The sequence below is a fragment of the Alexandromys fortis genome, unplaced genomic scaffold (assembly GCF_014885135.2).
Source record: "Alexandromys fortis isolate MF-2015 unplaced genomic scaffold, M_Fortis_MF-2015_v1.1 scaffold_234, whole genome shotgun sequence".
Taxonomy (NCBI): Eukaryota; Metazoa; Chordata; class Mammalia; order Rodentia; family Cricetidae; genus Alexandromys; species Alexandromys fortis.
Window position 1 is genome coordinate 49160 of NW_026068113.1, and position 27802 is coordinate 76961.

The 27802-nt window shown below is 43.7% G+C and overlaps 2 protein-coding genes across 2 annotated transcripts in view; both read left to right on the forward strand.

Moving 5' to 3' along the window:
• Window positions 1-27802, forward strand: part of Itpr1 (inositol 1,4,5-trisphosphate receptor type 1) — a gene marked incomplete at its 5' end in the record, with an annotated part of 210471 nt that overhangs the window by 41641 nt on the left and 141028 nt on the right. Inside the window, 18 exons of the mRNA XM_050124741.1 lie at window positions 2139-2311; window positions 3636-3755; window positions 4935-5129; window positions 7840-8091; window positions 8572-8713; window positions 9461-9641; window positions 10616-10803; window positions 12902-13040; window positions 13644-13698; window positions 15489-15654; window positions 16971-17141; window positions 17589-17654; window positions 18307-18444; window positions 21486-21611; window positions 22727-22927; window positions 24586-24837; window positions 26122-26247; window positions 26930-27058. Of these exons, the coding sequence (XP_049980698.1) occupies window positions 2139-2311; window positions 3636-3755; window positions 4935-5129; window positions 7840-8091; window positions 8572-8713; window positions 9461-9641; window positions 10616-10803; window positions 12902-13040; window positions 13644-13698; window positions 15489-15654; window positions 16971-17141; window positions 17589-17654; window positions 18307-18444; window positions 21486-21611; window positions 22727-22927; window positions 24586-24837; window positions 26122-26247; window positions 26930-27058 (2820 nt within the window). The remainder of the gene's footprint in view (window positions 1-2138; window positions 2312-3635; window positions 3756-4934; window positions 5130-7839; window positions 8092-8571; window positions 8714-9460; window positions 9642-10615; window positions 10804-12901; window positions 13041-13643; window positions 13699-15488; window positions 15655-16970; window positions 17142-17588; window positions 17655-18306; window positions 18445-21485; window positions 21612-22726; window positions 22928-24585; window positions 24838-26121; window positions 26248-26929; window positions 27059-27802) is intronic.
• On the forward strand, window positions 15711-16849 carry LOC126490069 (charged multivesicular body protein 6). Its single transcript, XM_050124738.1, has one exon. The coding sequence runs from the start codon at window positions 15743-15745 to the stop codon at window positions 16343-16345; it is 603 nt and encodes a 200-aa protein (XP_049980695.1). The 5' UTR covers window positions 15711-15742; the 3' UTR covers window positions 16346-16849.

The window sequence follows — 27802 nt, forward strand, 5'->3', positions numbered from 1 at the left end:
TGTTGATGGATCATTGACTCTCAACCAGCAGTAATTCTGTCCATTCAGAACTGTGACAGTGTCTGGAGACCCCTCTGGATGTTACATCTTGGAAGCACTCATGGTATCTAATGGGTAGGAACAGAGATACTGGGAAATACCTAGTAGCACCTAGGGCATCCCTACTCAACAAAGAGTGATCTAGCTTCATGTCAGTGGTGCTAAGACAAGACAACCAGCATCTTTGTAGCACTGAGGGTGCACAAATTGGCAATGTTACCATTCTTAAGGTCTGCCACTGTGGCTGGGTTTTAAGTTTGAACTTCCTTTGTAGTTAAAGGCTTTCTTTATCGTGAAGATAACATTAATGTTTACTGATGATTTAGAAACATAACCATGCCAGCAGGCTGCAGATTTTTTTTAAAGTCTACCTCCAACTCAATCATACCAGAATACATACAGCCTGCCTTTGTCTTCATTCTTTAGGTGAAGGGATATCAGGGTTGTAGTGTGTGTCTGGACATAACACTTGTACAAAAACTAGTCCTTCTTGCTGCTGTTGCTGCTGGATTGGATATTAGTAGTTTATGGATCATGTGGCAGGTGGCAGAGCTGTACTTCTGAAGTCAACCATGCATCCTTAAGGATAGACTGCATGTCTGCTGTAAAAAACCTGAGTGGCTGCTGGATTTAGGACTTAGGGGAACAATTTACATCCAGATTGAAGAACTACTTCAATCTTAAGCAAGCAAACAGTCTTTCATGGATAGAACTATCTTAGAAAGTTGTGTGTGTATGTGTGTGTGGGTGGGGGGGTTTCCATGCCCGTGTATCTGTGTTTGGAAGTGGGAGGTGTGGGGAGGGAGGAGAGTAAGCATTCTACCAGGGAAATATCTTCAAATAGAAACTAAGTGCTCTCAGAAGGGGTTTCCTTGGTTCTGCAGATAGCTCTGTAAAATATGATGTTTGATCTGCAAAGCCAAGATGGATCCATGCATTTATGGATATAATTGATTATGCTAGATATTCCTGACTCTCTTATACCTATTGGTGTTATTTTTCTCTTTTCTTTTCTTTCTTTTTTTTGGGGGGGGGCAGTGTCTCACAGTGTAGTTTTGGTTTGCCTGGACTCTCCATGTAGACCAGACTGGGCTCAAATTCACAGAAATCTGCCTCTCAAGCACTAAGGTTAAAATATACCACAAACCTACCGACTTTAAAAATGAAGTTTTAGGGGACTGGGGAAATGACTCAGTGGTTAACAGCTTTGTACCCTTTTGCATAGGACCTAGTTCAGTCCCTAACACGCATATGGCAGCTTACAATGACCTATACTTCTAGCTCTAGGCATCCGATGCCTTCCTTTGGCATCTGTGGGCACTGTACATGTGTAGAGAACTTAACATACACAATCACAAAATACTCAGACAAGTAAAAAAGAAAGTTTAAAAAATGATTTTTTTTAACTCAAGAAAAGAAAACTGCCATGGGCTGACATTCCAAATGTCCAGATAGGGATTATCAGTATTCATCAGCTCCAGGGGAATGGGGAAGGTTAAGTCGTCCTGAGTTAGTAATACATTCAGAGTTGTGTAACTGCTTCCAACCCTGTTTTTGTTGGTGCGGGGGAGGGTTTATTTCACTCACAATTCCATCATCAAAATCAGTGAGGACAGGAATCTGGAGGCAGGAGCTGATGCAGAGGCTATAGAAGGCATGCTTTCTTCTGACTTGCTCTTCGTGGCCTACCAAGTCCACTTTCTTATAGAACCCAGGACCAGCAGCTCAGGGATGGCACCACTCACAATGGACTGGATCCTCTCCCATCAACAGTTAATTTAGAAAATGCCCTATATCCAGGTCTTAGGCTTCCAACCCTATTTTAAGAATGAGTCAGTAGACTAAAATTTGATGTACATTGAAAATATCCACCTGTAGATGACAAGACTCTTCTTTTCCTTGCTGATATTGTGTGATAGGTTTAGTAAAGGCTACACAGGGCTCTGTCATCATTGCCCTGGGGTAGAAGGTTGAAGAAAGATGCCCAAGGTCCTTTGCCTGTTGAACCACAGTCCTCATGCACCGCTGCTAGTTTTTCTGTTTAATTTAATCACACCGTCTTTATCTCTCCTGTTGACTTGTGTTTCTTCCCCTCAAAGGAGTACATAGCCAAGCAGTTTGGCTTCATGCAGAAGCAGATTGGCTATGATGTGTTGGCTGAAGACACCATCACCGCCCTGCTCCACAATAACCGGAAACTCCTGGAAAAGCACATCACCGCAGCAGAGATCGACACGTTCGTCAGCCTGGTGCGAAAGAACAGGGAGCCCAGGTGAGGCGCCAGAGAGGAGGAGGCGTCTGTGCATCTAAGATGTGGGACTGTCGCTGTCCTTGGGGTTATGCAGGAGGCTTGTTGTCCTGGGGACTGACAGCCAGTTTGCAGTGACCCTTTGATGTGTAGTGGCAAGGGCGTGCTATTAGAACCTCTTGCTGCAGCCTCCATCTTCAGGGTTCAGCAGCTGCTCACCTTTCCTTCCCGCGAACTTGGCTGTTGTTTTCTTTGAGACAGAGTGAGTGTAGCCCTAGCTGTCCTGGCACTCGCTCTGTAGACCAGGCTGGCCTCAAACTCATAGATCCACCTGCCTCTGCCTCCTGGCTGCTGGGATTAAAGACGTGAGCCACCACTGCCCCGCAAGGATGTGGTATTGGAACTGCTTGCTGCAGCCCCATCTTCATTGTTTACCAGCTGCTCAGTTTTCTCTCTCACCCCAAGATTTAGTTCCTTTATTTGCTAAATGAGCAGCTATAAATACCTGTGAGTTGCTACTCACTTGACACCCAATCAGTGACATTTGGTTTTTAGGCCTTGAGCTTTCAGAATTCCTGCCCATGTTATCTCCGTGTCCTTGGATGTTTAGTTGTCTCCTGAATGCTTTCCTGTATCTAAGCGAGTTCTTCCCACCCTCTTATACACACAAGTCTGCGCCCATTCTTTTCCCTCTTCCCCATCTCCTCCTTCTTTGTTCTCCCTGAGATTTCAGGTGGCATGGGAAGCAGTTCACAGCACTATGCCATCAGTCACTCTGCAGACAGAGCTCACAGTGCTGCTGTAAAGGTGACCACTGCCATTTATACCTGGCATCTCCAGAAGGCAATAGTCATGGATCTCCTTGTTTACTCTTCAGGAAACTCCTTAGAAATGTATGCAATGTCTTTTCTTATAGACTAGGAACTGGCATGCAATCAGGTTAATTATTATAAGTTAATTGATAATTATGGATTATCCAGAAACAATCCATAGCAGAATACAGCCAGTTAGTATCACAGCCAGCCTGCCACCTTGGGCTTTAAGGCATCAACTAGCCCTGTCCCCTCTGGTCCCAGCGCCTTTATTATCTCTTCCCGATGAGAACATCCTCCTCCTGTTAGTCCTGTCGCCTTTTCATTAACCTCAGGCATTTCCCTCTTCTGCTCAATTCTTTATTTTCTTTTTTTTTCCCATCTGCTATATCTAGATTTCTTGTGGTCACTGTCATCAAAGTCTACAATATATCTGACTTCTCTTGAGAAGGGAATGTAGGATTCTGTGTGAGGAAGAGTCAGGCTCCCTCTGCTTGTTCTGTGTTCAACATCCTGCTTTCTTTCCTCCTCATTAGGTTCTTGGATTACCTCTCCGACCTCTGCGTGTCCATGAACAAGTCGATTCCTGTGACCCAGGAGCTCATTTGTAAAGCTGTGTTGAATCCCACCAACGCTGACATCCTGATTGAGACCAAGTGAGTACCGTCTAGGGACAGACACGAAAGATAAGGTTAGATGTTAAATGAATGTGTATGCTCATGGAGAATGAACCTAGCCCTTCATCTTTACAGAGTTAGTCTAATGTTGGTTGGTAGAATGTCATCTTTGTTTCACAGGCCTTGTTTAGAAGAACAGTTGGGCTTGCGTTTAGCTTGCTTTTGATCTTCTGTGCAGAAGGACACTTTAAAATATACTATGTCACTTACTCTGTATATTGTAAAATTGTATAAACCCACCAGGCAGCATTTGACACACAGCTTAAAGAGTGAAAGAGCCTTGAAGTCCTTCATTAAAAAATGAAGAATGTAACAAATAATCATGGTTAATATTAATTAGTGTTGGGAAAAGTTGTAAGTTATCATTGTTTAAAAGTTTGTTGGACTGGCGAGATGGCTCAGAGAGTGTAGGCACCTGTTACTAAACCTAACAACATGAGTTTAATCCTCTGAAACCCCGTGGTAATAGGAGAGAAATGATTCTAGAAAGTTGTCCTCCGACCTCTGCACGACCATTGTAGCACCCAACAAATAAAAATGTAATAAAAATGTTTAAGTAGTGCTTTTTGGTCCTCAGTAAAGTAGTGATAATAATTATTGTTGATAATAGTCATAATTACCATTATTGCTTCTTTGGTAATAATAGTAATTCACTTTTAGCAAAGGAGCATTTTTCCTGGTGATTATACTGTAGCACTGTAGATGGACAGTATTAAATAGAGTTAAGGTGTAAGAGCATGGTGCAGTTTTTTTTTTTTTTTTTTTTTTTTTAGTTGTAAAAGTTAAAGAACTTTTGTTACTGCAAGGTACTTCCACCTTGGCATTGTGACATTTGGGGCTAGGTGACTTTGTGGTGGCTAATGTCCTGTCACTATAGGATGTTTAGCAAAAGTGTCCCTGGATTGTGGCTGCTCAAACCTAGCAGTACCTTCTTTGCCATTGTGACAACCAAAAATGTAGCCAGGTGTGTACTGGGGAGGAAAATTGTCCTAGTTAAGAATTCCCAGGTTAAAGCACACGAGGACCACCCAGATTCTTTGCTGCTCTGCCTCTGGGAAGAATAAAGAACAAAGTAGTTTTCTGTGTATTTCTAGGCTGGAAGCAAAGCAAGACTTCAAAGGATTTCATAAAAACTGAACTCTGTCTCCTTTTTCACAGGTTGGTTCTTTCTCGTTTTGAGTTTGAAGGCGTGGCCACTGGAGAGAATGCTCTGGAAGCTGGAGAGGATGAGGAAGAGGTTTGGCTGTTCTGGAGGGACAGCAACAAAGAGATCCGTAGTAAGAGTGTCAGGGAATTGGCGCAAGATGCTAAAGAGGGACAGAAGGAAGACCGGGACATCCTCAGCTACTACAGGTAGTGAGAGGCATTCTGGGCTTGGGCTAGACCGGGACATCCTCAGCTACTACAGGTAGTGAGAGGCATGCTGGGCATGGGCCGAAGGGCCCCACAGTGGTGGCACTTGGGAGCATATGGTTTTCTGTTTCTCACTCTAAGGCAGTGGTTCTCAACCTGCAGGGGTTGAACTACCCTTTCACAGGGGTCACCGAAGACCACCAGAACACACAGATCTTTACATTATGATTCATAGCAGTAGCAAAACTACAGTTATGAAGTAGCAAAGAAAAAATTTTCTGGTTGGGGGTCACCACAGTATAGGGAACTATATTAAAGGTCCCAAACAGCTTTGGGAAGGTTGAGAACCACTGTTCTGGGGAATGGTGTGATGGCCTACAGTAAGATTGTCCAACAGAAAGACTGATGTGTGTTGATGAGGTTTGAGTGGAAGGTACCATAGACTCATAGTCCATCGTTATCTGGTTGTGTGTCCTGGTCATAGGAAGAACAAGAGCTTGCTTCAGCCTCTGTTACACTTGGCCCATACAGCACAGCCTGTCTATACTGTAGTAAGCAGCAAGCAAACTGCAGGATCAGGCTGCATCTCTCCAGGTCTTGCTCTCTTTTCGTAACTAGCCTTGTTACTTTAGCTAAGTTTGACTTTATGTTCCAAAGCCCTCTTCTTCAAACTAGGGATAATAGTGCCAGTCCTCTAGAACATTTACAGACAATGTCTCCCCTTGTGTATACGCACACCTGCATTTTCATATTCTAGTTATCTGTGTGCATGTATCAAATACATGATAAAAACCAGGGATTTGCACTAATACAAGTCAACCTAAAATTGCAGAAATTGCAATACAGAACTGTTGGAACCCTAAGCAGGATGCTTTAAAAGATTCAGATTTTGGAGTATTTTAGATTTTCAGATTTGCAAAACAACAGTGATAAAGTTTATACAAGAATCCCAAAATCTGAGTAACTCTTGTACTCAGCACCTTGGTATGGTGCATTTCTGAGGCATGGATGCTCAGCATGTGCTGTCTGTTCCTGCCTAACGCCACAGATACATTCTGGCTGTCACCCTCCAGTTTTCATAACTCCCTTGAGCTGCTGTCTTTCCTGGAATGTTTATCTACTTGCTTGTGTCCATTGTATGTCACCAATGTCCAATTCTGCTAGTCATCTCAGTCCCTAGTCCTAGTCCTAGCCCCAAGGCCATATAGCCTTGCCACCTGAAGCAAAGGAAAAAGAAGAAACATTACCTACTAGATACTTCTAAAAGAAAAGGGAACAAAAATTAGTACTTCTAGTATTTCCTAATAAAATAAATAAAACTTTGCAGTAGAATACCTTTTCTTATGCCTATATTCTAGTCTGTTCTATATTCTAGTCTATTTATATATATGATGGTCTTTTTTTAAAAAATTTTTTTGTTAATTTTTAAAGTATTTTATTTTATGTGTACACATATTGCCTACATGTATGTCTGTGCATCACCACATATGTGCTTATGCTTGTGGTGGTCTGAAAAGGGCACTGGATTTCTGGGAACTGAGCCTTTGGCTAGTTGGATTATGTGCTGGACACTAAACCTAGGTCCTCTGCAGGAACAAGTGCTTTGAACCATTGACTCATCGCTTCAGCTCCTCCTTGTGTGTTTACAGTGTGTTTACATCTGTATATGTTTCCAACTCCTCAGATTATATGTAAAAGATTTCTTACAGCAAATACCATTCTAAAGCTCTCCTTAGTGCTGTTTCTAATAGATATATGAAAGTATAATTTCTGTGTTAATAGAGGTAGATGGTTTCTTTAATTTTGACTGCTGTATGTCTTCTAATTTGCTAATATATCACTTTTATTGACATGTGACATTCCATCATATGCCACAGTTGAGTTCTTCATGTCATATGAAGGGTCTATCCTTAATTCTGTGTTCACACATGAGTTTCCATTCTCTATGAAGACATGGGTTGGTGGGAACTCATATTTTTAACTTTACTAAGCAGTCCTAAACTGGATGATTCCATCTACGTTTTAGTAGTATTAACTTGCATGTTAAAAAATCTTAAGGCTATTATAGATTTTTAAAAATAATTTATTTTTATTTTATGTGCATTGGTGTTTTGCCTTCATGAATATCTGTGTGAGGATGCCAGATAACCTCGAACTAGAGCTACAGACAGTTGTGAGCTGCCATATGGGTGTTGGGAATTAAACCCAGGTCCTCTGGAAGAACAACCATTGTTCTCAACCACTGAGCCATCTCTCCAGCCCTGATATTATAGAATTTTAATTCCACTTATAGGAACAGTGTCTTTGACATTTCCTGAATGGTCTTTGATGTCTGTATAAAATACAGGGGAGAACAGAGAGAGATTTAGAGGGCAGAAAGATAATCATTTCAGGCCTAGTCATTTTTCCCTATTTATTTTATAAGATGAAATTACAAATGGAATCACATGATGAAATGATTGTTTTAGCACAGCTAAACTGATGTGTGACTATGGGTTGCTGGCTTTGGCAGACCTTGAATTTTTCCTCCATCTCCCTAATATAGAATCTAAAATTGGATATACAACAGTCATTTAGGGATGTTGATATGTAAGTTCAGGTGGCCGTCTGTCACTCCTTTGAAATCTGAGGCCACCTGGACTACCCTGCTCTCTGTATCCCTCATATTGACTGATCTCTGAAGCACGAGCCTTCTGTTGATTTTTCTCAGGTATCAGCTTAACCTCTTTGCAAGGATGTGTCTGGACCGCCAGTACCTGGCTATCAATGAGATCTCTGGCCAGCTGGATGTTGATCTTATTCTGCGCTGTATGTCTGATGAGAACCTACCATACGACCTCAGGGCATCCTTTTGCCGCCTGATGCTTCACATGCATGTGGACCGAGATCCCCAGGAGCAAGTGACTCCTGTGAAATACGCTCGTCTGTGGTCAGAAATTCCCTCCGAGATCGCCATTGATGAGTAAGCCTGGGTCCAGCTCCCTGTAGAGATCGTATTTCACTTAAAAACCCTGTGATTCTACTGTTCTGTGTACTAGCAGATAAAGCACATGTGTGACCTAGTGACATCACAGGAGAAAGAACTTCTTTCTTTCACATTTAAATAGAACTGTGTAACTAGCAAATATTGTTGAATTTCTTGAGAAAGTAAGATGCCAGGGCTGTGTTTTTCTCTTATTTAGCCCTTTCCTTCTGCAAATATCTGAGGGTGTACCATGTGCCAAGACAGAAATATTAGTGCAGAATCTAGAAAACTACTTCTGCGATAGTGGGGACAGACAGACAGTAAACATGATGCGTGGCTATCTATGTAAGCATCTGTGTTAAGGAAAGGAGTGTAAGTCGAGCCCTGGGCGGGGGATGCTGAGGCTGAGAAGCCTGAAAGGGCCTGGCTGGGAAGAGCTTGCCATTCTCCTTCCTTCTCTCTCTCTTCTCCTCTCAGCTACGACAGCAGTGGGGCATCCAAAGATGAAATTAAGGAGAGGTTCGCTCAGACGATGGAATTTGTGGAGGAGTATTTAAGAGATGTGGTTTGTCAAAGATTCCCCTTCTCTGATAAGGAGAAAAACAAGCTTACATTTGAGGTAAGGCATGGTGAAATGGTGAAGTTTTGTTCACAGTGGTTGTTTTTCTGTGGAGCAAGGAGAAGCTATCTCAGTCCTCAGCGACTGTGCTGTAGTTTTGAAACACAAAAGGAATTTGGGTCAGATTTACTCCGAACAAAATAGAACAGTTGCCAGTCAGGGAAACTGTCTGAGGAACATAAATCCTGTTGCCTTTGCATTAAACTACTTCCAAAACTACTATCATGCTTTAGGGATTATGTTCCAGAGAACCACAGCATCATTATCTGTGTTCTTACTGGTTATGATGTGGTATGTCCTTGGCAAGTCAGGATGCCAATTGATTAGGCCCATTATTTTTCTGAACTAGTCAGCAAAGCAGATGAGTCGGGTTTTGTTTTATTATATTTATTTATGTGTTTGTTTTTTTTTTCGAGACACGGTTTCTCTGTAGCTTTGGAGCTTGTCCTGAAACTAGCTCCTGTAGCCCAGGCTGGCCTAGAACTCACAGAGATCTGCCTGCCTCTGCCTCCTAAGTGCTGGGATTAAAGGTACATCGCCTCCACCGTCCGATTTTGCAAATTTTCATTTCTTAGTTTTCTTTCTTGTGAAACAAAATGCAATTTAATCAGAAGCAGAGAACTAGATGTATGCCTTCTTTAACCATAAAGAAGGGCATGATATGTTGTGATCGGCTAATCAGCATCGCGTGGAACCAGAGGACAAAGACCACTGAACACCCATTTCTTCTTCTTTCAAATGCAACAGGTTGTGAACTTAGCCAGAAATCTCATATACTTTGGTTTCTACAATTTTTCTGACCTTCTCCGACTAACCAAGATCCTCTTGGCAATATTAGACTGTGTCCATGTGACTACCATCTTCCCCATTAGCAAGATGGCGAAAGGAGAAGAGAATAAAGGTAACAATGATGAGGAGAAGCTGAAGAGTGAGTATCTGAAGTGTCTGTACTAAGAGATGCCCTCCTCATCACTCATGCCATGCCTCATCATGTGACATCCTGTCTTGTCCAGTCGCAACATTGGAAGCATAGCAATAGAAATAAAATGTGCAAGGTTTCCATTGACTCCAGTGCCATCACTTCCAGTCATCCTCATCAATTTACTCTTTGCTTTGCATCTGCTTGAGTCTTTCCATGTGTCTTACGGAATAATTTGAAAGTGACCCCGTGCTTTGAATGTTTAACCCTCTGAAGCCTAAGTCCTACTGTCTGGTCTCGATGCTACTGAGACACTTGATGATGGTACTCCTATATGACGGAGTAAAGTGCACACTTGTACCTTGGTGTTTCTTTTCACTTTGTGAATAGGCAAATCTGTGCTTATCTGTTCATTTTTCCTGTATTTTGGGGTCAAAATATGCATAGAATAACACCATGTATCATATGCTTAGCTGGTTTCCTACAGCTAGGATGAAAAAGGTATTTGACTTGATTTTTCCCTCTTTGTCAAGTCCTGTGTGATGCTGTTTTGCATATATTATAGCATTGAATTCTGTCATAGAGCCCTTTTTATAGGCTCAGGAAACTGAGTCTCAGAAGTGAGGTAATTCAAGACCAAGCAGTTCTTGTTAAAAGCAGTAGTGTTTGTACCCTGCTAACTTATATTCCTATTTTGTGCACAATAACAAGCATGTATCATTGGTGCTGAGTCAGATTTGGTGGGGTAATTAATAAACACACACGCCCCATTAGACATGTCAAACCCCTATTCTTCCCATTGTTCCCAGAAGCCTTAAATTAGTAATGCATATTAACCTCTTGGGTTCCATGAGTTGAGGGAGTGTATCAGAACAGATATGTGTTAAATAATTTGTCTCAAAAAAGCCATACTTCTAATCAGATGCTGCAGGCTGTCTCCGAAAATGTCATGACCATGATCTGTCTGTCTTTGCCCTTTATAGGCAGTAATGTCATGCGATCTATCCACGGAGTTGGGGAGCTCATGACCCAGGTGGTGCTTCGTGGAGGAGGCTTTTTGCCCATGACGCCCATGGCTACTGCCCCTGAAGGAAACGTGAAGCAGGCAGAGCCAGAGAAGGAGGACATCATGGTCATGGACACCAAGCTGAAGATCATTGAAATCCTGCAGGTGTGGTGCAGAGAACAAGATACTGATAGGGTCCCTGCTCAATATTTCCTCTCTGCTCTGATAGGGGCCAGCTGTTTAGCTCATCCCTCTGTATCACTTCAGAATTAACTCCTTTTAATTCTTGGTTGTCATCTCCCACCCCTTCCCATCATGACTTTGTCTATTCTGCCATCCCAGAGCTTCCTTCCCTTAGCTTTACATCCCAGCTAGCCTCCTTTTCTCTGCCAAGCCTTTGCTGGTCTCTAACTGTGTGCTTCTCAAAAGTTCTATTAGCATTGCAAAGCCTTCCTCTTCCTCCCTCCTCCTTTTTTTTCCTCTTCCTCTTCTTCCTTGTCCCCATCAGTGTTCTGCTCTTTTCATCCACCTACCTACCCGCCCATGAATGTTTGTTGATTCCAGCTCCATCTCCCTTTTAGCACTTGGAAGCAGGCAATGAACAAGACCCATTAAAGTTCTGGTCCTAAAGAGCTCTATTTGGACAGGGAGCATAGGCACATATCATCAAAAAAATCAATGCTTAGTTGTTTACACATAAAGACAGGCCAGCTGGCAACTGGAGAGATGACAATGGTTAAAGCCACTTGGATGCTTTCTAGAAGATCTGGGTTTGATTCCCAGCACCTTTATGGTGGCTCACAGCCATCTGTGACTCCAGTTCCAGGAAGCTGGTGACTGTCTTCAGGCCTCCATGAGTACCAGGCGTGCACGTGCTGCACAGACAAGCATGTGGGTGAAAAACCAATACACATCTAATAAAAATGAATTCTTTTAAAGAAGGAGGATCAGCTGTTTTGGAGAACACCATAGGCAGGGAGCAGAGATAATGGTTTTTGATGGAGTTGTGAGAGAAGACCGCTGTATTTAAGATGGCTTGATCAGACACAGATGCAGCAGGAGCTGGACATGGGCAGAGCTAATGTGAGTCTTCCCACTAAGCAACTTCTTTGAGCATTAAAAATCATATACATAGAACATAAAGAGAGCTGCTCAAGCTGTTGGGAGTTTAGGGATGTCATGAGGCCAAGAGTCTCACACCCAGAACAAGCCTAGACTTCTTCCTTCCATACACAAGGAGTTGGCTTGCTCCTAACATTATTCATCTCTTCTCCCCTAACTTGATTGTTTCCATGTGCTGTGTCAATTCCTGTATTCCTGCAACTGAAAAATATTAAAAACAAAAGGAACCCCTCCTTCCTCACTAATAGTTGCTCGCTGCCCATCTCCCCACCTTTCTGTGTGGTTTCCCAGCCTCCTGCCAGCCATCTGGGTGTCCTTTAAATCAATCCAGGTTGACACCTACAAGTAATGATTATAGTTGGTTTTGTATAATACTGAATTGGAGGTTCTGGAAAGATACCAAACAGGATGTACAATGGTCACTTGGGAACATGGACTAATAGCTTGGAGACAGGTCAAACATCTGTCTCCATCTGGTACTGGTGACAGCCTGAAATTGGGTAAGGTCACCCAGAGGACTAAGCAGAAGCTAGGAGAAAGGGGAAGGAAGGATGTCGGTAGGATGCTTAAATAGTGCAGCTGGCTGACTTTTCTTCTGGGTCTTAGCAATAATCCTTTGGAACGTGTCTGCAGCAGTAGGGGGATAGGGAATATAGGAAGTTAACAAAATGAGAGCCCAGGGGCTCTACCTAAATCAGAGGAGATGATCAGAAAGTGGTTGTAAATATAAATGAAGCAAATTCTTGGAAGTAAAAGCAAAATTTCTGTCAGTTCTTTTCAGTTCAAAGCAGCCAACTTCTTAGGTTAGGCCCAGAATTGACTTTGAGTCTTTGCTGAAATAGAGTCCTGATTTAGAGAGGATGGAGGCTTGAGTGATGTAGCATTCCAGGTGTTTAATTCATCTTCAGGATGCCAGAGACTGCACTGGGAGCTAAGGTGTCTCATGGGCGGACTCGTGTGCCCCTCAGAAGTCTGTGGTTGTTAAAAGTGACTGTTGAAACCCAAGACGAATATTTGACTCAGTGCCTAAGGTAATTGATGCTGCTGATACCAGGCCCTGCCAGAATGCAGCGGCTTGGCAAAGTGTTAAAGATGGTATGTTAATGTAACCAAGTGTTTCCATTTCTATTTGAATCTTTAGTTTATTTTGAATGTGAGGCTGGATTATAGGATCTCCTGCCTCCTGTGTATATTTAAGCGGGAGTTTGATGAAAGCAATTCCCAGTCGTCAGAAACATCCTCCGGAAACAGCAACCAAGAAGGGCCAAGTAATGTTCCAGGTTAGTGATGCCAGCCTGGGGATTCATCCATAGGGTGGGACCTGGGTGTAATAGCACTTGAGGCTCAAAACAATATCATCCAGAAAAAAGTAAAATGTGACTACTCTTGAGGATTGCTGTGTTTTAAGGACTCTTCCATCAAGAGCATACTGAGAGAGAAAGAAATAAACATTGCTTGGGAGGTAGACCTTATGTCTTTAGGAACTGAAGATAGCTGAGGTTTATAGTGTTGGGATTACCTGTAAAGCAACCCGAAACCAACGGAATCCCAAAAATATTTCCAAAGAACTCAGTTGTCCATTGGTAACTTTTGTTCTGTATTTGAAGTTGTGCTTAGCCATAAAATAATGGAAAAGGCTAAGAGCCAGTGGGTAGACATGATTCCCGGATAGCCTAAGCCTTCTTTGGATTGAGACCACCACTCTTCTTTAGCAACAAAAAATGACAGGTGTGAGGGTCGTCTGGGCTAGCCTTGTAGGTCCTGATTCTGGCAGATTTGAGGGCCACCCGTGAGCAAGGCTATTGAAGCGCATTAGCGTCAGTCTGTGAGAAGCAGGTTTTCGGGCTCTGTTGTATCTCACCTTCCGTTCTCTCACCTTTCAGGTGCTCTTGACTTTGAACACATTGAAGAACAAGCAGAAGGCATCTTTGGAGGAAGGCAAGTGTGCTTTCATTGACTATGTCATGGTAGTTCGAGAATGTGGTAGGCAGCCCTTCTAGAAGTCTCACAGGGTTATTTCTTGGGCACACCACTATTTAGCCTTCAGGTTCAAGTTCTTGTACTGCTCTGTTTGAAGCTACTGAGTCACAGAATTTAGGTGGTGCGCGCGTGCTACAGTAGATCCCTGAGCTCTGGACAAGCTATGCAGCAATAACAACAAAATAAACAAAGAAAAGAAAACCCCACAATTTGTCCTTTAATTATTGCTAATGTGAGCCCCTCTTATCATCACAGGCCTTAGTTTTAACATAAATCATTATTAGAATGGACTCACATATCTACAAGAATAAATACCCTACATGCAAAGCAATTACAATTAGCAGATTTGGTTCTATTACTTATTGTTCAATAACATGCATCTCCAAAAGTCTCAAGCATTTGAACACCAAGTAATTCTCACAGTTCTCTGGGTTGACTGGGGCTCCCCTGAGCAGTTAGGTCTGCCGTGCAACTGTAGTGATGTAGTAACTGGGAATGGCACACCCTGCCATTCCCAGTTACTCATTTCTGGTACCTTCAAAAGAATATGTTAAAGCTGAGGTTTCAACCTTGCTCCACATGGCCAGTTTGTGCTTCTAACAGTACAATGGCTGATTTCCAGAACAAATGTTCCAAGAAGACAAGCCAACAGTATGCAAGTGCTAATTACACGTCTGCTCGCACTGTGCTTACTGATGTATTGGCCAAGGCCAGTGTTAGTAATAAAGAGAGCTACTTAAGGATGTGCATAGTGCAAAGGCCCAGTTTATAGAGCTGTGAATGTTAGCAGTCTGCCTCAGTGCTTAATATAAGAAAACGTGAACTTTGAGGCACATCTGTTTGCAGTTTTTCCAGCTGACAGTGATGACGCTAAGTATCATATGATATCCAGTTGACAATGATGACACTATCAAATGACAGCTCAGCTTTCCAGCCATTTACCTCATCTTGAGCAGCAGTGCAACCATCACGCCTTTTTAGGTACACAGTGTGACTACAATATTGCCACGTCTTGTCCTCCCTGTACTTATTAGCCTGCAGCCATGATGGTCTAACCATTTCTTATTCATGCAACTGTAGACACAGTATAGGTGCTAACGCAGTTATTGACCAGTGTGACCATTTGTGAAGTGATTTGCCATTCAATTCAGTGTCTGTTTATGGATCTTCTTTATGTAAGTAGCACAATAATTATCATAGATATTGAAGTAACCACTGTTAAATATGTTGGCTGAATCTCCTTTGGAGCAGACTGAGTTTTTTATTGGTTTGTTCCAACACTTAGAAGCAGGAATCATGGAATCAAACTAGTTGGTGGCAGTATACATGGAGATGCTAATGAACACGTAGAACAGAGTCGTGGTTTAAGCACTTGTGTGGCCACTTAACACTGCCCATCATCAAAACGTATGGTGAGCAAAACACAAAAGCTTGAAGACGCACATCTGCTGTAGATTATGGAGCACAGGTGAAGTACAGTGGAAGAACACTGTGTGAGATGTCATGAGTCCTCTAACGTCAGCTTAGGAGCATAAGGGCTTTGGTTTAAAAATGTATTGTTGAACCCTCTTACTCATCTCACAACGTAGCTGAAGGTAATGCACAGTTGTCTCATTAAGAAATTGATGAAATCTGAGGTTTCGTTGCATAGAGTAGTGTTTCAACTGCGTTTGCTCTGTCAAGGCTCACATGCATGATCCTGAATCTGTGGTTTACTTGGTTTCTCCCTCTTTCCTGTGTTCCTGTAGTGAGGAGAACACACCATTGGACTTGGATGATCATGGTGGTAGAACCTTCCTCCGGGTTCTGCTCCACTTGACAATGCATGACTACCCACCCCTGGTGTCTGGGGCCCTGCAGCTCCTCTTTCGGCACTTCAGCCAAAGGCAGGAGGTCCTTCAGGCCTTCAAACAGGTACTTCCTGTAGCCAACATGGCTGTTGGGTATCAAAAGAGGTGTAATGGGGCGGTGACGGGCTCGGCCGGCCGGCGCGGGGGCCGCCATGGGCAACCTGTTTGGCCGCAAGAAGCAGAGCCGGGTCACCGAGCAGGACAGGGCCATCCTGCAACTGAAGCAGCAGAGAGACAAGCTGAGGCAGTACCAGAAGAGGGTCACACAGCAGCTGGAGAGGGAGCGGGCTCTGGCCAGGCAGCTGCTGCGGGACGGCAGGAAAGAGCGGGCCAAGCTGCTGCTCAAGAAGAAGAGATACCGGGAGCAGCTGCTCGACAGGACAGAGAATCAGATCAGCAGCCTGGAAGCCATGGTTCAGAGCATCGAGTTCACGCAGATCGAGATGAAGGTGATGGAGGGGCTTCAGGTGGGCAACGAGTGTCTGAATAAGATGCACCAGGTGATGTCCATAGAGGAGGTGGAGCGGATCCTGGACGAGACCCAGGACGCCGTAGAGTACCAGCGGCAAATTGATGAGCTGCTGGCCGGCAACTTCACCCAGGAGGACGAGGATGCCATCCTGGAGGAGCTGAATGCAATCACTCAGGAACAAATCGACTTACCAGAGGTTCCTTCGGAGCCCCTTCCTGACATAAATCCAGAAGCCCCTGCCAAGGCCAGATCCAGGCAGGCAGAGCTGGTGGCGGCCTCGTAACTGGGACTCTCCAGGGCCTCGCGGGGATTCTCTGAGGACTGGCCACAGAGCGTTCGGCTGCGTGTCAACCCTGAGAGCTCCCAGAAGGCCTGAAGGGCTGCGCTAGAGGCTGGAGCAGCAGCTTACATGGGCCCTGCGTCAGGGCCACAACGCACCTTCGCAGTTTAGTCTGGACGCACCATTGTCTTGCTCTCGTTCTGGATTAATGGACACTCAGAGCCCAGCCAGGCCCGGCTTCAGGCAGCTGTGGTTCCCACCGATACTCCTGGTGCTGTTCTCATGGCTGACCCAGTCGTGTGACCTGCGCTCTTCTGAGGAAGCACTTTAGACCTGGGGTCCCTATACTTCCAACTCATCTCTGCTGCTCACATGAGCTGGTGGGGGGCTTCAGTTAAGGGGTTCTCCTTAGGGGTGCCTGGCCTCCTGCTATCCCTGTTTCCCTGCAGGCTAGCGGCAGAAACCCTAGGGGACTGGTGTTCTCCAAACATCTTGGGACATCTTCTTTGGCAAAAAAAAAAAAAAAAAAAAAGAGTTGTAATGTGTAGTAAAATGATTGTGTGTGTGTGTTTGTGTATGTGTGTGTACATTTTAAGTTTCATGTAATTAACGGATTGTGTTCATTAAGGTTCAACTGCTGGTTACCAGCCAAGATGTGGACAACTACAAACAGATCAAGCAAGACTTGGACCAACTGCGTTCCATTGTGGAAAAATCCGAGCTATGGGTGTACAAAGGCCAGGGTCCTGATGAGACCATGGATGGTGCCTCTGGTGAAAATGAACATAAGAAGACTGAGGTAAGCAAAATCCAAGCTGTGTTTCCCATGTGGCTTTTCTGCACCTTCAAACAAGGAAGCATTCTCTCCGAGTCTTAAATATAAATACAGGTGATAGGGTGGGTCTTATTCCCCAGAGATGCTTGCTGCATAGCCAGGGTAACCACTATTCTCCTAGGAAATTAGCTATAAAATCAAAGTTCAGATGTATTTCTGGGTAACCCTGGACCATAGAGAAGAGCCTCGTTGAGTCAGGTGTAGCACTACATTTCCCGCAGAGATGCAGTAGGGCATGGCCTCCTGTGTCCATGACATCTTCTTCCAAAGCTTGAAGAATATGTGAATGTCTTGGGCCACCTGAGTATTGAAAGACAGTGCAGAATGTGTGTACTTTCATAAAGGGTGATGCTTACCCAAAAGTTGACCATGAGAATCACCGACCGCATGTTTGTTCTTTCTGGTCCCTAGGAGGGGAGTAACAAGCCACAAAAGCATGAAAGCACCAGCAGCTACAACTACAGAGTGGTGAAGGAGGTGAGCTGCCCCATGCCTGCTTCGTCCTGATAGTTCTCTAAGGAGCTTTCTCAGCGTTAGACAGGTTGAAGGCGCACTGCTTGAGCTCTTTTTCTTTGTGTAAAATTTGACCCGGGAGAAAGTAGCAGCACCCTTAAGTGAACACTTGAGTTTTAGCCTCAGGTCTGAGTTTGAATCCCAGCTCCTCTGTGAATTAACTGAATGCTCTCAGTCCCTTACCTTTGGTAGACAAAGTTTTGTTTTATTTTGTTTTGTTTTTTCAAAAGTAATACATAATTTTCAGGTTTAAAGCTGATCAAAGGTTCATTCATATGGTCACTAAGTTTATATCCATGCTTGTCTTTAGAAGTCTCTGCATATAGTGGTTTGATTTCAGCAAAGCCCTCCTAAGTCTTGGCAGTTGTTGTCCGATCAGATTATTTAAGTGACCTATGAACTCATTTCACTGGCTGTTGAAACCTAGATATGCTGTTTAATCTGAAAGACACACTTTTCTCACACTGACTGGATTTCATGCCCTCATCAGGGACATGACATACATGAGGCATGCCCCTGTCCTAAGTTGTTCATGTATTGTCACCGGCTCCCCTTCTGGGTTCTCCCCACACGACAGTTCCAGGTTTGTTTTCTCATGTTGACTTCTTCCTCTCAGATTCTGATTCGACTTAGCAAACTGTGTGTGCAAGAGAGTGCTTCAGTGAGGAAGAGCAGGAAGCAGCAGCAGCGGCTGCTGAGGAACATGGGCGCTCATGCCGTGGTGCTCGAACTGCTGCAGATCCCCTATGAGAAGGTGAGAGGGCCTTGCACCCAGGCTACTGCTGCCCAGGGTGGGTTGACTCTTCTCTCCAAACACTTCGGGATTGGACATAGTAGGTGAACAGCGAAATAAGCTTGTGACATAAAGCAATTCTAGCTAATTTATATGAGACAGACTCCCCCACACCTCCAATGTTGGTATTCTATAAAGAAACAAAGATTCCATTCTTCTATCATGCCTAACCCTTGCTAGTTGGGGACCTCTAGGTCTACACCAGAGGTTATGTATGTGCATTGGTGTCTATTGCTTTGCTAAACACCATGACTAAAAGCATGTTGGGGAAGAATTGGGTTCATTTCATCTTATAACTCTCAGGTCACCATCTATCACTGAGGGAAGTCAAAGCAAGAACTCAAGGCAGAAACCTCGAGGCAGGAACTGATGCCAGACTATGTTTGCCATGCTTGCTTTTTAATACAACTCCCTGACCAAGGTTGGCACTGCCTACGGTGGACTGGGCTATGCCACTCAATCATTTATCTAAAAAATGCCCCACAGAGTGGCCTACAAACCTATCTGATGGCGGTAATTTTTTCAGGTGAAATTCCCTCTTTCCAGCTGTCTGGATTTTGTTGACAAAACCCACTAAGAACAGGCAGGAAACGATCTACTCAGCATTTATGGAGACAAGCAAGATTCTTGGGAAAGCATTCATTTAAACCTTGCAATAGCAGTGAGGCTTTGTGGTTTATCCACTTGACATAGTATGAAACTGAGGCCTAGGGAAGTTTGGTGTGACTCTGGAGTACTTAGATCATCCATAACAACCCAGAGGCATTGGTGAAGTGTCATCTCCAGCAGTGAGCCTACTGCTGAGGGACTCTAGGTTGCCCAACACCTTGCTGAGCCCCTTGTGCTTCTTAGCTCCTACTGTCCTGAGGACACTGTGGCCAGGGAGGTTCAGGGTGACACAGCTGTATGACTAGAGCCAGCTCTGCTCCCCTGTGCAGTCTGGGTCTGCTAGTTTAGATAGTGCCATACACAGAAGCTACCTGCTTAGTCAGGGAGAAGTTATCAAGCAGCTGAGTTATATATTTTCCCAGCCACAAGGAAAGCACAAAGTGCATCCTTCTGGGACATCAGACTTGTTGGTAACTTGGAGTTAAACTTAGAGTTCATACAAGAGTGCATGTCTACCACACTTTTCTGCTGTGTAGTATGGGAAGATGATTGGATGGCCATAGCTTGGTCCTTGACTTTAGTGATAGCCATTCATAAAGCAATGTTAAAGTATGTATTACCAGATTAATTTTGAGTTGATGCCACTGAGGCAGATATCTCTCTCTCTCTCTCTCTCTCTCTCTCTCTCTCTCTCTCTCTCTCTCTCTCTCTCTGTGTGTGTGTGTATGTGTGTGTGTGTGTGTGTGTGTGCGCGTTCACTCACTGTGGAAAGAGCACAGACATCCCAGTTTGTGAGAATTCTAGAGATTTCCAGCAAGCAACATCTTATCACACAATGTCTTCCAAGTCTGCCACCTTGTGAAAATACTCTGTAAACCCCAGAAGCTCTTCACTGCCTTGAGCTTAACAGATTCTTTATTTTAGTAGAAGAAATGGAAGCATACAGGACTTTCAAGGTTCCCCATCTCAACCAGCAGTATCCCTCTCTCCTGAGTCCTCTAGTGTCTTACATGTAAAACTTTTGCCCCCAAATTAGAGGTAGGCGTAGTGCCACTCCCACCTACATAGACTTGTTATTAGTATCCTGTTGTTCTTGTGGTTTTGTTAGATTACCATAGCTGGTTGCTCCCAATCCTTGTGCCACTTGTTCCTGACGGGTTTGTCCTGTCTTCTCCCAGGGTTGTGTTACTTCTTGGGCCAAAGTTGATGAGCTATAAAAATGGACCACTTCCAACCCTCTGCCTGTTTGTTCCTAGCATGTCAGCTCAGAATAGCTGCTGCATTTCCAGATAGTTACATAAGTACTGGCAGTGTTTTGGGTTTAACTTCTTGACTCACTAATCTGAAAATTTTTCTGCCTGGCTCTTTAATTTTACTGACCTCCGTTCAAACCAGAAGCCATAGCTGACTCGTACTTCTCCGGGCTGCCTAAGCACTCCACGTGGACTTTCTCATTTCACCTTCCTCGTGACTGTACTGTGTGTACTTGCTTTTATCTCCACTTATGGATGAGAAAATGGAGACACAGAGTATTGAAGTAACTTGTTCCATGTCGCAGACAGCGTGAGGGTCTTCATCCTTGCTGCCAGTCTCCTGCCTCCAGGAGGAAGCGATAGATACGAGATGCATTAGCAGACCTTTGGCAGGAGGACGTGAATACTGACGTCCACTTTGGAGAGTCTCAGTCTCCTTTCACTGCCTCAAATGTTTGTGATTGAGAACTGGGCAGAATGACAGTAGGTTTTCTGTTTTGTAACAATATTTAACTCTTTACTAACAGTAAAGGTGGTAATGGGAAATTACAGAGTCTGAATTATGGAAGAGTTACATGACCAACCATGGCATGCCTAGGGCAGATACTGTCCCATTTTTCAGAAGGTAAAGCTAAATCTCCATTTACAGATATGTCTAGGGTTGCAGAGAAAGGGGATGAACCGGTGCAGTTGTCCTAATTTATAATCTGAGGACTTTTCGTCTCCTCCCAGATATTTGACAATGGGTGACCTCTAAAAAGTTAGCAGATGAGCTGAGGATTTAGCAACAGGGGTGAAATGGGCCCTTCTTTATAGTCAGCACCTGTTCTCCAAAGTCGGAATTCAGAGTAGGGATTCAGAAATTCAGCCAACAGTAGACAATGAGATCCTTCTGTTACTTTGACTCCATGGCCTTTTCCTATGCAAAATCTTTGTGTTTGTTCTAGTGACCAGTAGGAAAGAATTCGTTTTCAGTTACAGGGCACATAAATCCTGGCTGCTTCTCAGGGGGTCATACAAGCACCTCACTCTACCCACAGTGCCTTGGGCATACACCTCTGGAGGCCACCTTGGTAGAAGGTAATAGCGTGGAGTAGAAGCCTTACAATAAATGCTTTTCCTGTTTCTCCTCCCACACAGGCGGAAGACACCAAGATGCAGGAGATAATGAGGCTGGCTCATGAATTTTTGCAGAATTTCTGTGCAGGCAACCAGCAGAATCAAGCCTTGCTGCATAAACACATAAACCTGTTTCTCAACCCAGGGGTGAGCTAGGAAGCCTCTGGGCAACCCTGTATTGGGAGGACTGTGGAGAGCCAGTTGTCCTTAGATATCATGGGTTCTGGAACTTGTTAGAATGTAGCATTCATTCCAAAGGAGAGCACTGTGGCCAGCCCTCAGGACATAAGTACCCCATATTGTGAGCCTAGGATGCCCTGGGTATAATGGAGGAAAGTAGTAAGGGCGAAGAAGGTGTATTTCTGTCTTTTCCTAATAATATTAATGTGTCACAATTACTAATACAAAAGTGAGACGTCTTAGTACTTAGCTAAATATGTAATATGCCCACAGAACATAGCTTGTCTGTTAAGTACATATTCCTAGATACAGTAAATAAATATAGCACATTTTGTTTAAGATGCCTTCACACTTCATGCACTATCTTTCATACTGCATTTTTTTCTGTTCAACACTGATGCCTTTGTAAACCATAGATGAGTATTTTTCTCACTGTCTTCCATGGCTCACTGGCATTCGATAAAATGGCTGTAAGTTAAAGTTCACTTCCTTTTTAGTGAATAGTTAGTCACTGTCTAGTTCTTGGGTTTGTAAATAACATGGCAAAATCTATCATTGTATATACAAATACACATACTTAGAACAACTGGAGCTCTCTGTGAAAGGAATTCTGGGTAAATAGGGTTATGTACGCTCTTTGTTATGTTAAAAAGGGTGGCGATAGAAAGAAGCATCTACTTTATATCAGTCATAAAACTCAGGATCTATGAGTAACTCTGGATAAAATGTGCAAAGCAAAGTTCCTAGAGCACACCCTCCTCTGACTCCGGCATTCACCAGGCACACACGAAGTGTACATGCATCCATGCAGACAAAGCATTTATACACATAAATATAGAACAACTGGACTGGACTGCAAACTGTACTGGAAAATGCACACAGCATCTTTTCAGAAGCCGTTTAACAGTATCTTGGAAAAACACGGTGTTTGCTAGCAAACGGAAGAACGTGAAACAAGAGTGAGAAGCATGCTCGCATCGACAAGTGCTTCTGGGTTTTAGTAGCCTTGGTTAGCTCATGTTTTAACCTGCTCTGGGCTCTCTCTGACCCCGTCCTTGTGCGCAATCCTCGTCTGTTCCCAGATCCTGGAGGCAGTGACCATGCAGCACATCTTCATGAACAACTTCCAGCTGTGCAGTGAGATCAACGAGAGAGTGGTCCAGCACTTCGTCCACTGCATAGAGACCCACGGTCGAAATGTCCAGTACATCAAGTTTCTCCAGACAATTGTCAAGGCAGAAGGGAAATTCATTAAAAAGTGCCAAGATATGGTCATGGCTGAGGTGACAACCACGTATTTCCATCTACCTCCATCTGGTGTTCTGTAGAAAGCTAAGTTAGTCCTAGCTGTAGGATTTGGCACCCTCTTGAGGAGCCATATGGAAGGGAAGGGTGTACTTGTACATGTGCGTAGTTTCACATTTTGTAACTTAGGCAAGAGTCTGATTGATTCTTGGTAGCAGTAAATCTATTACTTGTAAGGCAATTTGGCTTGGACTCTTCAGACAGAAAAAAGGAAGATGAATGCTAGACCAATCTATGTGGAGATTAAATGTGAGCACGAGCAGTAAGCCAGAACAGCTTCCTCTCCAGGAATTATGACTTTTTTATTTAATTACTCACCCAATTAATTAGCTTGAACAGTTTTGACTTAATATTTCACAAGGAGCATCTGGTCTGCAGGATGGAGGCAGAGTTTCATTTGTTTCTTTGCGGAAGTTGTGACGAATATTGGCTTTGATTAGGAAGGTCCACCCTGCAAACATGGTGTTGGCTCCAACAGGATTTGAGTAAACTCACCCCGTGTTTGGATTTATTGTACTGTCTACACCTATGGCTCCAGGGGCAGTAGAGTTGACTCAGCCTAGGGTGCAAATGTTTGCTATGTTGTTTACTGGCTCTCATGTCTTGATATCTCAAGACCTCTCATTCCTGTTAAATGAGCGTTTTCATGTACTATGTGGATTAAAAGAGGTAATAACAGTAATAGCTAACATCTCCTTGAAGTCTACACAAGTCTGCATATTGTTCTGAGAAAATTTTGTGTTAGGACTTATTTATTCTGTACAGCAAAACTCTGAGTCATGGGTCATATTTTGTCCCTATTTTTACTTAGAGAAGAAACTGAGGCACAGCAAAGTTAAGTAACCTAGCAAAAGTATCCGTCCTAGGATCTGTACCCTTGACTAGAGCTCATTACAGTTGGTTGGTAGTGAGCAGGTAGACTGTCAAGGGAAGAGTGATCGAGTGCTCGGCCGTGGCATGCATGAGGTCCTTGGCTCAGTTCCTAGTAGTTCCAAAAAAGAAACATAAAATCCTGCACCTACTGGGTTGAAGATATGTTGGCAGGGAGTGAATAGAATTGGCTGAGTTTATTTTGACTTCTGCTCCAGCCTTTTTTAAAGCTTTTGTACTTCATATAATGATAAAATGGATGTTTATTAAATTAGCATAGATTTTTTAGGAGATACATTCTGGGAGACAAATTGCCATGCATCACCATACTAGAATGACTTGAGGGGTGAAAGGAACACATCTAAGAAGTGAAAAGTTTATGATCAAAGAGAGGAGAAATGGGATGGAAGACTCGCATCAGGATGCCTTGTAAACTATACTAAAAGATGGAAATGTTTAAACTAGGAAAACAGTAACCCGAGAGTGCAGGCTAGCAGTCTGTTCCATGGAGTGTTTTGGTGTACAGCCTGGTCTCCCCTAGTAGATTTATATGATCACCCTAATGACTTCTGTGTCCTTGGACTCACATGATACTGTTAAGAAATGCTGTTTGTCCATCTAGAAACAAGTGGGGTGTAGATGAGTTTAGTGGTACAGATGCGGCTTGCTTGGGAAAGTAAGTCTGTCTTACTCTACACATAGAATTTTGTAAGGCTACCTCACTCCTGAAAGCTTAGAACACCAATGAGCCCTTTTCCCTGTGTAGCTTGTCAATTCTGGAGAGGATGTCCTCGTGTTCTACAACGACAGAGCCTCTTTCCAGACTCTGATCCAAATGATGCGATCCGAGCGTGACCGGATGGATGAAAACAGCCCTCTCATGTACCACATCCATCTGGTGGAGCTCTTGGCCGTGTGCACAGAGGGCAAGAATGTGTACACAGAGATCAAGTGCAACTCCTTGCTCCCGCTTGATGACATCGTTCGTGTGGTCACTCATGAAGACTGCATCCCCGAGGTGAGCAGCTTGGCCCTTAGGGCACCCTTCTTCCAGGCTCTGTGCTGCACATGGGGCCACAGCTGGAAGGAGATGTGGTGGCTGGCCTGGTAAGCCCTTGGGTTTAACATCCTATATAGCTCATGGTGCAAAAATATTTCACACTACTGGTGTTTTCCTAGGTATTGATTTTGTGTGAAAAGAACAGGAAGCAAATGAGTCTCTGCTTCCTCATAGAGAATGGGATAAAAGCCTCAGGGCTGTGGGACAAATTCAGCTCAGAGAGGATGTGCCCCAAGACTAACAATGGGTTGAGACACCCTTCACCTTTAGGTTAATTCTTTCAAGCAAAAACTCTTAGTACAGAAATAATGAGTGACCATGATACAAAATTTGGGAACTACAGGTAATTATTAGAAATAAAAAAAAAATGGTGTATAATTTCACTTCCTGAAAGAGTACCTTTAAAGCCAGGTATGGTGGTATATGCCAATTATCCCAGCACTCAGGAGGTGGGGGAAGGAGGATTGCCATGAATGTGAGGCTAGCCTGGGCTACTTGGTAAATAGCAGGCCATGCAGGAATACACAGTAAAACTCTGTCTCAGACAGACAAACACAAAAGTAAATCTCTTCACCCGTTTTCCCCATTTCCTTCTGCGTAGCCTGTTTATTTCCAGTTCCCTCAGCCTAAATAGTCACCTATTTTTCTCTGCCTCTTGTGGTTATTTGGTATAAATGAAATCACACAGGATGTCTTGCTCTGGCTGGATTATTGCACTTAACATAGTTTTTCACAGCTCGTGGAACTTTTACATGCATTGGTACTTGATTATTGCCAAGTGATAACTTCCTTATGTCCAAATACCCCATTTTGTTTCTCCAGCTGTCACTGACACAGTCTTGTGCTGTTTCCACTTGATGGCCATTATAAAGGGTGCTGCTGCAGACACTTACATTCATGTGTGTGCAGACATAGGTCATGTATTAACATCTCCCAGCCTGAGCTGTGTGATACTTAACGGTGCCTTCACAAACAGGAACAGCACAGTCAAGCTTGAACCTCTCATTTGGTCAGCGTTTTTTTCACCAAATTTTATCTCCAGACCATAAAAACCTTCTCTCCCTAAAGCCTTATGGTTTTGAATTTTATAATTATGAATTTGGAAAATCAAAAGGCCACAAACAAAAGCCAGCAGGGGACGTGGAGTGACGCTGCGTACTGAGCCTCACTATGAGGGGGATGGAGCTCGTGGACTCCTCGGGTACCGAGTGGATTTTCACAAAAGCTTTCTCCCGCCTGCAGGTTAAAATCGCTTACATTAACTTCCTGAATCACTGCTATGTAGACACTGAGGTGGAAATGAAGGAGATTTACACAAGCAATCACATGTGGAAATTGTTTGAGAATTTCCTCGTGGACATCTGCAGGGTGAGGCGTGTGTGTGTGTTCTTTTTAATAATTCCTTATTTTACCTTGTATTTTTAGTGATTTTTATAACTCAAGGTATAGAACTAATTAATTTATTTTCAAGTTTATTCTCTAACCTTATAAAGGGCTACTGTTATTCTAAGCAGAAAAATTAAAGTAGCGGATAGGTAAAATCCAAGGCGTTTTTTTCCGAACCAGTGAGCTCAGCTATTATACATTACGGCCACCTATTGCAAACTGTATCTCAGTAAAATCTTATATGAATAAAGAGTATGAAGCCTCATGGTGCTTTTGACTCTCCTCATTATGTGGGTAACAGAGAGTAGACAGTTTGCCTTTAAGGGAAATTGGCTACTCTACTTCCAGTCCCATCATTTGCTGTTCTTCAAGGCTTCCGACTTGTGGGTACAGGCAGGACGTTGGATGGATAGACATGTCAGTCTTGCCAGTTTTATACATATGTGTTATGTCATGCTACTCAAGCTGAGTTTTCTTCCCTTTCCACAGTACAGAATTTGTTTGCTTATTTATTTGCTCTAATTACTTCTTTCTTGGATAAATTCTGACCTATAAATCCTTATGTCTGTCCTGCGATTGGTGATCAGTGGGGGGAGGCAGTGGATTTCTCAGTATTCCGGAGTAGGTTTGGGTGTCTCATTTCCAGCATCCACCTGTTTTCCAGGCCTGTAACAACACAAGCGACAGGAAACATGCAGACTCGATACTGGAGAAGTACGTCACGGAAATCGTGATGAGCATCGTCACGACCTTCTTCAGCTCTCCCTTCTCGGACCAGAGTACCACTCTGCAGGTGAGAAGTGCCTCTGTGGTGGGGCTTTTCTGTGTGCATCTGCAGTCCAGGCCTTCAGTGTGGAGTGGCTGCTATAAATGAGCCACTCTGCAAAGTCAGAATGGAAGGTCGCTTTGTCAGGGACGCTTGGGTGCAGAAGTACGGTTGACCATAGTAGCTATAGGCATTGACTCTGGGACCTCCCCTCTCCTCACGGACCTAAACCCAGGGGTGCTCAAGTCCTGAATACTAAATGGTGAGGTGATTGTATAGAATTTACTGGAATTTGCATAAAACCTTCCCACTGCTCCGATAGACTTTAAGTCATCTCTAGAGGACTTGTAATGAGCTATACCATGTGGCTGCTGCGTGAGTTGTAGGTCTACAATATTGTTCAGGGGCTGAGACAAAAAATGTATGTGAATTCCATACAGACCTGGTCATTTTTCAGATATGTCCAGGCCTTGATTAGTTCTGCAGACAGAGAACCTAAGGATACACAAGACTGACTGTACCTGAAAACATAGAGGTTTGTCCTAAAATTCCAACTTCTCTTTGGTAATCTCCAAATACCGAGAACTCTCTTCTACCTGAGAATGATACTCCTCGAATTCCTCAGAAGTGCCTGGTGCCTGAGGTGAGAGGTGGTGTAGTAGATCACAAGGGCCGCTACCACCCACTCTGTGCAGCACAGTTCACGTGAGATTCTCTGAAGCCTTTCCCAACTGTGCAGTCTTGCCAGAGCTTCTGCCACTCACCTTGTCA